The sequence below is a fragment of the Drosophila miranda genome, chromosome XL (assembly GCF_003369915.1).
Source record: "Drosophila miranda strain MSH22 chromosome XL, D.miranda_PacBio2.1, whole genome shotgun sequence".
Taxonomy (NCBI): domain Eukaryota; kingdom Metazoa; phylum Arthropoda; class Insecta; order Diptera; family Drosophilidae; genus Drosophila; species Drosophila miranda.
The window spans coordinates 16,141,378-16,151,772 of record NC_046673.1 but is presented as its reverse complement, the minus strand read 5'-3'; the positions used below and the strand labels follow the sequence as shown (position 1 = coordinate 16,151,772).

Sequence of the window (10,395 nt, the reverse complement as noted above, 5' to 3'; positions counted from 1 at the left end):
ACTCATAAATACGATTATTGTAACGCCGCAAAAAACCAAAACAAAAAAAACATTCAAACATCATTCATATATGTATGCATTAACTACAAATTTACAACAACAAAATAACTACCATTCAAGCAAACAAAATAATAATTAACAAATACTGAATGTAAAACAAAACAAAAACAAACAAAAGAGAAGGAAATGAAAAGCCCAAGAAATTCTTTGCAGGTCTATTATATAGTGAACAATGTTGCCATTTGATACGATTTTTTCCCCACAAAAAACCACACACACATTTGATATATATATATATATATTACAATATATACCTTATATTCCGAAACCGAAAGGGAATTTTTTGTAATTTTGATAGAAACATTCAAAACATATAAAAAAAAGTAAAACAAAACAAACAAAAACAAAAAGATAAGAACTGTGCGAGGGGAAATCGAGTGTTACGAGAACTATAAGAAATAAATGCGAGAAATGCCTAAGAAAAATCGAAACAAAAAATCAAAGTTTATTCTATATTCTATATCCTATATCCTATATACATACACAAATGTATGGTAAGAATTGTAGATGGGTCCAAAGTAAAATTGACTTCTGAATATGGTTGCAATGGGGCGCTGACTGACGATTAAATCAATCTTGTAAACACACTGACTTTAGTCCTACGTATGAAGTCCAGGAAGCCACAGATCTCAGAAAACGAATGTCCCTTAATGGAATGTCGAATGTTTCGAATTCGAAGTCGGGGCTAAGAACATCCGAAGACCTCACAAGTGGCTCTCACGGACAGGAGTCAGCAAGGGGCACTGTGCCATCGGAGTGCGCGTGCGCCACACCATGACATCTGTGGCTGTCCTGCACTTCTGGGAAGGTGTCTTTTAAGCGTCAGTGGGCTCGCGTGGTCTAGCTGAATCAATTCCACAAAATATTAAACATGTCAGAGCGCATTTATAGACCAAAAAAAAAGAGTCTTTGGTGATATTTAAACGGGAAATACATTTTAAGTGTTGCTTTGGAGGTTCTTTGGTCTACGTTAAGCAAAGTCTCAAAAGATGGAAAACTGGATGGAAAATAACGAACCATCTGTTGCCACCTTGATGGAAATATTCGTCTTTGTAGCTGGTGGCATCATTGCTGTAGGGGCATCATCGATTGTGGCACTTGAAGCAGAGGCCACGGTTGGTGGATCTGCAGCCTGGATTGTAAAAGGATGTTTGTAATTGGGATTCGTTGTAATAGAGGACTACATATTCATATTTCCTGCATGCTTACCGGGTAAAACAGCCTTTTAATAATTCCATTGAATAAATTGAACATTTTATTGTGCTTGCTTTTTGCTTACTGAAGTGAGCGTTTGGGTTACGCTTGGGATGAGAGGTACATTGGTTTCAAAGGCTCCTTAGTTTTAGATGATACATCTGTCAGATATATGGAACTCGTAGGCGAAAGCGATCTAGTGATCCAGCCAAAATTTACACCAATTTGCATCAAATGTGATGGATTCTGTAAAATTGAATTGAAATTGAAGCTCCAGACAGCGGGTTGTCCAGAATATCTTCCAAGATATGGAAGGGTAATGGGGAGGATCAAACCCTTTCCAAGTCCATATGTGGGCGAACTATGCATGGCATGGGATCTAATGAAGCGAAATGGCGAGGCGATAATGAGAGGTCTACGCACCTTTGCCTGGGGCAAGGAAGACTTCCTGTTGCCCTTTGCCTCGACGTTCCCCCTCTCCTCCTCTACCACTCCCACTCTCGCACCCGCTCCATCAATTTGGCAACCAGACAGACCCGTAAATCATATTACTGCGGCATCGTCTTGTGGACCTTACGCCAATTGAACTTTTGCACGTCTGCAGTTCCCACAAGCAGGGGGGGTATCTGCATATGTATGCGTGCGTGTGTGTGTGTGTGTGGCAACCCTTACGGCCCGCAAGTGTTGCCCCATTCCCGGTCCACGGCCAGCTATAATATTTATTTGCCTATGTACACGCACGACGGTGTCGCTTCAAGGATGTGCGTGGCAGGAGGCAAATGAAGGGGGAATGTTTTGGCCACTCTAAGGATGGATGGGGCAGGGCCGTGGGTCGTGGGACGTGCCAACATATGCAGCCAAATGTGGCGATGGCTTCATGTACATGCACCGCACGCTTTTGGGGTCTCCTCGGCCATACACCCATCCCTTCACCCAATCGCAGCGCACAGTGGAGCAAAAAGTGGATTAATTAACTCAAAAGTAAAGATTCATATGTACTATTTCTTGGCCATGGGCAATCGATTCAGAAACGGAGTTAATACTGCTGTTAAGTGATCGATTTTTGACCCTAGAAAGCTTTAGGAATCGAGTATTTACAAAAACATGTGTATGTGTGTACCTGCCATAGGAAATATAGGACCTTAAAGGTCAGTATTTTATGCCCAGTACTCAAGGAATACATGGGTACATCTTGATCAGCATTCAGAGACTAGAAGAGCTAGAGTAAACAGATTTTGTGTGCGTACTCCTGGGATATCATGCGGCGAACAAAGTGCATACATATATACTTACCAACCCTCCGAAATTGAGAAGATATGTACCAGAAAAGCGTTAAAGAATAAACCTATCTGCCTGATGGCAGAAAAGCAATTAGGTCGAATCAAATTTATAGCCCGAAAGAACTGTTAAGGCCCACCTGTTGCCTGGCTCTTTGAACACCTGGCACTCGAACACCACTGATGATAGAGCAAAGGGGATGCATTCGCAAAAGTATGTTTTAAAGGCCCACCAAATTTTGAAGATACATGAATATCTAGCTAGTATATAGTACCGGGTACCGGTTCCTTTCCGGTTCTTTTTTGTTCAACATTTAATTAGGTATATTTTCCATTTTGTATAATACTTCTCTTCCTACAACAAGGGGCATCTTTTTGGCATCTTCGTTTTCTGCAGTTCCACTGTGACCACACACACCCGTCCAGGGTATCCTTGCGAATGTTCGCATTTGAATGGATGGTCAGGCAGTGTCAGTGGCAGTGCCAGGCACAAGCGTTGGACCAGCATCACCGGGAAACACCGAGGCATTGCCGGCAGAGCAGCGGCGTCGACATCGGCTTCAGTCGCAATACTTTTTAGTTTCCGTTTGGGTGTGATGGGGGGGGGGGGGGGGGGGGGGGGGGGGGTGTTGGAGCACGCACTGGCTGGCCACTGGCCAAGCAGCATTATGAGGAAGAAGAAGAGCAGAAGAACAGAAAAGGGTTGCTCTGTGTGTGTGTGCTCGTGGGGGATGGGGGTATGGGGGCTTGCTTGGCAGGCATTTTATTTATGCTGCGTGGCCGTTTCTTTGCGACCTTCTCCTCTTTCCTCACCATCTATCTTTCAACCCCACCCCCCCATAGCTGCCTCTCGCTCTTTTGTTGTGCCTTTTTAAATTGGCAAGTGCCAGCGGGCGGATCAGCACCACCAACACCCACCCATCCAACCGTCCACCGCCCCCCAGCCGCTGGTGGCCTGCTCATCAACGGTGCTGGGACCCTTTAACCCGTAACCCGTAACCCGTAACCCGTTCGTGCGTTTTGGTGTCCAGCCTCCGCCCTCCTACCCCTTTATTTTCGGGTGGTTCGGGGGGTTGGTCCAGTAGGTGGGCTTAATTTAAGCGGGTTTTATTTTTTCTCAATTCCTCTCTCTCTCTCTCTCTCTCTTTCTCCCTGTCTATCTCTTTCTCGCTCTCTAGGTCGCTCTCCTTTTTACATGCTTTTTCGTTTTGGTTTTTTTCTGTGTTTTTTATTTGATTTTGCTTTGTATTTTCACGTTTTTTTTTTTTTCTGGTCGGTCACTAAGGGGGTGGCTTTTGTTGTGTGTGTGTGGGTGTATGGGTGTGCGAGTGCGTGTGTGTGTGAATCTCGTTATGTTGTCTTTTGTTTGAAATGTCCGCTGCAGCAGCATCACTGCCGCGTCGCCGTCGCCGTCGACGTTCGCTGCCACTGCTGTAACTCTTTTCCTTTCTTTTCTCTTCGTTTTATTTATTTTTTATCCTTTTTATACCCGGTAATCAAAAGTAATATGGGGGTATATTCGGTTTGTGGTGACAGTGGATGTCACCCATTACAAGTGTTATTCAGTCCTCTTTCGCCCTCAAAAAGGACTAATTTACGAGAAAACCAAAAACTTAGAATCGTAGAGAATGACCAAAAACTCTTTTTCGTGCAGTGTGCGATCTCCGGCGGAGGCGAGCGCGATAAAACGGCTGGTGCTGGTGTTAGAGTAGAAAAAAAAGAAACAGATGGAAAACAATATTTATAGAAAAACGGAAACGGATAAAATCTAGGAACTAAAAATATTCCAAACGTTTCGATCGATTTTTGTATAAATTTCATTAAAAAAATATAAGCTCATATATGGTATAGGGTATCCAGTAGAGCCGCGGCCCTTGACGCGGATCACAGCGTACCCTCTCGTTTTATGTAATGTATTTATGTTGTTGTTGCTGTTGCTGTTGTTGTTGTCTTTGTCTAAGTTAAACAATTTTAATTGAATTTTTAACAAAAATAGGGGAAACCATTTATCCCAGCCAAGCGAATAGAAAAGGTTTCGCACCGGGAAGGGGGGGAAAACTGAGGCAAAGAAAACATGGACAAGAGTACGGGAAAAAGTAACGAAAAAAACGCTTGCATACTTTTTGGGGCGGCTAATTAGATATTTGTAGTAAGAATCCATATGCAGATCGGTTAGGGTGTACAGAGAAATTCGGAATAAAATCAACCAATATTCTGTTGTTGTTAAAAAAAACATTAAAAAAGGTATGGAAATGTCTTGGCTAATAATAGTAAAGATTTACCAATTGCTGACCAAATCTGAGTCTATTCAAATATAAATATTTACGAGCTTTTAATCCCCTGCTTGCTTTATCTGGGAACAGTTTCGGGTGGCTCTTTGATATATTTGACACTTTAGAAACCTCTAATTGATATTTCTTGATAGCTTTCCCTAGATTCAATGGAATTCAACATAAAATGTATCTTTTATCTGTGACAAAAAAAGGTTTGAACCTCAAAACTACTATTGATTTATTTTGAACAACATGAATAAGCAAATTTCTATATTGTCCACTAATTGGCGAGCAGTTTCTAATGGTACAATTGCTTTCAATCCACTGCTTGCTTAAGCTGAAAACAGTTTTGGTTGACTCTTTGATCCATTGGACACTTAAAGCTGCTCGAAATGGTCTTTGTAGATCAGATTCCCTAGACTGAATGGAATTCAAAACAAGATTCATCTTCCATCTGTGACAAATTAAGATTTTAACTCCAAAAACTACTACTGATATATTTTAAAACAAATTAATTAGGGTTTTGGCCTCTTGATGCTTCATTTGCTTTATTCGAGGAAAGTTTCTCTTTGACAATTAGGGCTGCTCTCCGCCATTTCTACATTACGAGCTTACGAGTTCAATATAAATGAAGTTGCATATGTTTTTTTTGTTTTGCTGTGCTGTGTGATCCCTTTTGCCTTCATGGAAAGCCTAATGGTGCTCTTGCCACCTTCCCCAAAACCCGACTGATTGGGATTCATTGCCATGACAAATGATGCAAATTTAATTGGGCAAAAGCATCAGCTTCGGAATCAGCTTCAGCTCTCCTTCAGGTCTCCTGCTGAGGCCCCAAGATGGTCAGAGAAATGTGAGCGAAATTGGGAATTGAGGCAAATGTCCTTTGATATTTAATATGTTTAAATATGCGAAGCCTTTTCAGGCGTGTCAGCAAAAAAGGGACCCAACTGGACACTCACAAAGATGCATATGTACATATCCATGTATGTGTGAGTGTGTATATATACGTTGATATAGTGGAAAACATCAGGAAAAGTCCAAAGCGAAATTCATTCAAACGAAACGAAATGAAACGAATTCAATTGACGAAGACGACGCCGACGACGACGACGAGACCGAGAATAATGCCAATGAAGAGTAAAGTAGATCGATAGATAGCCCACTCACGCATACACACGCACACACACACACACACACAACCACTTATGTATGACCATCATGTGTGACCAGGAGAGGGGCAAGGGTAAGGGTAAGGGTAAGGGTAAGGGTAAGGGGTCCGACGGGGTTGACTAGAGATCGTAATGCAAACTGTCAGAATGCGTAACTCAATTTACAATTTTCCCTTTTCCGCTTTCTTCCTCGCAACAAAAGAAAGTCGCCCATTGGCGGTAAGGGACCTAGGGTAGGGGGTCAGGCTGAATTAAAAGAAAATGGAAAATGCTAAAAAAAGACACAGAGTGACAGAGAGGGAGAGAGAGAGAGAGAGTATGGAAAGCCATAGGACATAGTAGCACAGAGGAAGAGAGCCCAGAAAGCATCCAACTGGACGACGTCCAGGTCCTTTGGCACAGGGTTGAGCTCTCGCCGGCTGTCTCTCTCTGGCCCCTGATAAAGACACCCAAGTGTGCGTGTGGCATGTGGCAGGCGAGCGGGGAAGGGCCGCTTTTTGCAGCGGATGGGTGGATGCGGTGTGTGGGTGGCTTGGTCAACTCTGGACAGGCTTTTTGTTTCGCACGAATCCTTTCGCCAGCAACACAAAAAACGAAGCGAACACAAAAAATACGTAAGCGAAAGCGAAAGTGAACAAAAATGTAACAGAATACGGGGCTGTTAAGGGGGGGGGGGGGGGGGCACGGGGGAAACGGAGTGTGTGCAAAAAATGAAAATGGAAAGTGCTATACACACAAGGTACAGTGCTGCTTGACCAATGCCACTGGCAAAATGTGGGAAGGAAGCATTTCCGATCTTATAAGGTATATATTTTCTTGATCAGCAGCAAAAGTCATATCGCTAGAGACTCTACGAGCCAGGGATACTCCTCGGATAGCACACTGAAACAGGTGGGACGACGTCCACCCACACCCCAAGAAAACCCAAACGAGGAATCATAAAGAATGATCATAGATCAAACGAACCTGTAATGTTCGCTATTTGAACACCTGGCTTTCGAACAAAATGGATGCCAGGCGATGGTGGCTGCGATCGGCCTGCCGAGGCAACATATTCATTTGCAATCGGGGCCTTTAGTTCACTTGGCAGAGTGTTCACTGTATGAGAGCCACACTCCCACACGCGCACGCCGCACAAGATTCGTTTGGACAATTGGCCATGGCCAACATAACCATAACCCCTTGCAATCCTTCCCTGAGCAACCCTTCCCCTTCTGCACATTTGCCCAACCCCCTCCTGACCATTTCCCTGTCCCTTTTTTTCTCTTCTTTTTTTTTTTGGCGATGTTTGCCAAGCGTGCAGAAAAGCTGACCAGCACAAAAAAAAGAAGAAGAACGGAAAAACGAAAGAAGGAAAATAAAGGGAAAAATGAGGGGAGGGGGTTGGGGAGGGGGAGGAGGACAGCAGCAGGAGCTGGAGCAAACTCACCAAATTATATAGAAAATATACAAACACACATAAAAAACGAGCCAAAATCTCTGAGAAAAGCAAAAGAGAACCAGGGGGCAGGGGGCAGGGGGCAGGGGGCAGGAGTGGACGAGCAGAGCGGTGTGGAGTGGTGTGGGCGGGGGGTGGAAAGTGAAAGTGCCCAAAAGGGTTACCAGAAATTGCGTCGGCGAAAAAAGCCGAAAAAAGGCGGACAGGAGCAGTGGAGGAGAAGGAGTGAAAGGGAGAGAGAGAGAGAGCAAAAGCAGCAAAGAAATGTAAAGAAAATTACAAAATCACCCCCTTTGGCCAGGCTTACATGCTTACAGTTATTACCATGATAAGGTGGACAGATTGTCCAGAGGCAGCAGCAGCAGGAGGAGAAGGAGGGTTGGGTGGTGGCATGCATCTGGCACTGGTGCTGGCCCTGGCCCTGGCCCTGGCCCTTGCCGCTCCATGGGCCATGGGCTTATCTGCCTTGTCCGGAAATGAGTTGTGCCAAAAGCGCAAGTTGCAAGTTTATGACTAGATCCGGAAAAGGAGAGCCAACAGCAGATACACAGAAGAAGGGTTAGGAGCAGGAACATCAGGAGCAAGGTGCAGGGATAGGCACAGGATCAGGGACAGGAGCTTAGCATACGGGCGAGAGGTTAGACACAGATTTGTAACATTTCTAGTTGCGTTTCACGCGATAAACTCTCAAAGGAAAAGAAAGGAAAGGAGTTTAACTCATGAAATATTATTTAAAAATGTTCATGACATCTGATTTTATATTAACAGATCAGAGGTACGCTTAGAGTTAAGGGATTGAGTGCCATATCTATTAAGAGGACTGTCATAGGACTATCACATCCACAGGTTCTGAAGCCAAGAAATGGTCAAATGTCGAGCACAAAAAATATTAATACAGGGCTTATAAAGAATCCAACTACTTAATTGCAGAATCCAAATCACAGCCAAGCTCCAATCATACATCCATATTATGCATGTGCGTTGCACATATTTCAGATATGGGGCTCAAGGCTCTGTCCCACTGCTGCCACTCTCTATGTGGATTGTTGGTCAATCATATGCGGGAAAGGAAATCAAAAGCAGAGCCTCTACCGAGCTTCTCCGCTGCTTGTCTTGACCAAAGAGCGACGTCCACGTTGGCGTCAGCGTCGCCGTTCGCTTCAGCGTCAGCGTTGGACAGCAGCGAAATGAAAAATTACATAAAAACCAAATTTATACATACACATGCAGGCATGTACCTCGTTGGTATCTCTGTCCGTGTCCGTGTCGGTGTCGGTGTCGGTGTCGTGCATGCATATACATGTCTGTCGAAAAAGAAATAAACGGACACAAAAAAAATAGAAGGAAATCTTCCCTTAACTTTTCATTTCCAATGTTATGTAGTTGACAGTCCAGACGCCCCCTTTGGCGGGCGGCCTTTTCCTCGTTTTTCTCTTTTTTTTTTTTTGTTTTTTAAGTAGGAAATTGTGTCCAAGCTTCGCTTGCTCTCGTTTGCTCACTCCTCACTCCTGTCCTGTGTCCTGTCTCTGTCTCTTATCAAATGATTTTCTTTTTGGAAACTTTCGCTGCCCGTCAAAGGCGGACAAGGACAAGACAACCCTTTTAGTCCTGCCAAACAGGGCGGCTGCTGTAGAAAGAGAGAGAGAGAGTGGGAGTGGGAGTGGGAGAGAGCGATTTGATTGCCGGGCAGAACCCAATGCTAATGTCGCCCGGAAAAAAAATTGAGCCGTGATTTTGCATTTGCTTTCGATTTTGCTTTCTTTCTGATGCAAAACTTTAACCCAAATTTCAACGTCCGCTGTGGGAACTAAGTCACTGGGTCTCTGCCTTAAAATATCCTTAAAAAAGAGGCAAAAAAACTATAGGCAGACATGTGTGTGTGTGTGTTTGGTCATAAATTAAACATGCAGCTCGCAAAAGTATGCTACGGATTTGGATTGAGAATGGGCTTGGGCTTGGGCTTGGGATTGGGATCTCTGTCGAATGCGCTGAGGCGTGCAAATGCCAAAGTTACCAGAAAAAAGCCACCAACAAGAAATCAGGCTATGCCACGGGCCCCGAAGCCTTGGATACCCTTGCAGTTGCATCGTTTCAACGGCATTGCCCACCAAAGACTTAGTTTTCAATATGGAATGTGCTCAGGAAATTTCAAGATTTATATTCCAATTGATATATACAAAAATAAGGGAAATATACACCAAACTGATAGATGGATAGCAACACTTTTGATAAACATTGTAATACCCTCTGCGAGGGTATGCACACCTCCACCCCCTCATAAAGGAAGGATGGCAACACCCTCCACCTCCGTTGTGGCCATCCCCCATTTGTTTGTCTGTGGTCGCACAACTTGAAAACTACTTTGCATAAGACAAAATGCTGTAAGCACACAGAACACACACACCCATGACCAGAAGTTAGCCAAACTATTCGTAAACATATATACGAGGTGGATGCCATATAGAGCCAACCGCCCCACCCCCCCCGGCCAGCCTAACTGACCCCAACCCTTCAGGCAGACAAACAAGAACTCGCCTTGATTATAAATTTCAACTTAATTACAAAAACAGAGTTTAATCCTTTCAAACTGTGTCGCTGACTTGGCCATTATATACAAAACATGCTCATCAGCATATACGACATGCATACATACATACATAATATACATGGAAATTGGATGGGAAGTGCGTACGTGTGTGTGTGTGTGTGTGTGTTGGCAAACTACAAAGGACGCTTACTAATTTATGGGCAGCCAAACTATCCGCTCCACTATCAAACACAAGGCAAACGCCCGAGGCGGACAGGACAGTGGGACCAGAGAGATTGGGATTTAATTGCTGATGGTTGATATACGGGTGTAGTACTGGCATCGAATCAGACAGTCTTGGATAGGACTGAAGATGGACCCAGGACAGTCTTGGATTGGACTGAAGATCGCAGGAAAAGCAGATCCCAAAATATATGCAGGTACGTAGATACCTATC

The 10,395-nt window shown here is 44.0% G+C and overlaps 1 protein-coding gene across 1 annotated transcript in view; it reads right to left on the bottom strand.

The window, feature by feature from the left end:
- Window positions 1-1,377, bottom strand: part of LOC108154078 (nuclear pore complex protein Nup205) — a 31,890-nt gene extending 30,513 nt beyond the window's left edge. The window contains exons 1-2 of the mRNA XM_017284189.2: window positions 1,270-1,377; window positions 1,078-1,192 (exon numbers count right to left, since the gene is read on the bottom strand). Coding sequence (XP_017139678.1) covers window positions 1,078-1,192; window positions 1,270-1,314 — 160 coding nt within the window. The 5' untranslated portion in view covers window positions 1,315-1,377. The remainder of the gene's footprint in view (window positions 1-1,077; window positions 1,193-1,269) is intronic.
- Between the last annotated feature and the right edge of the window lie 9,018 nt (window positions 1,378-10,395).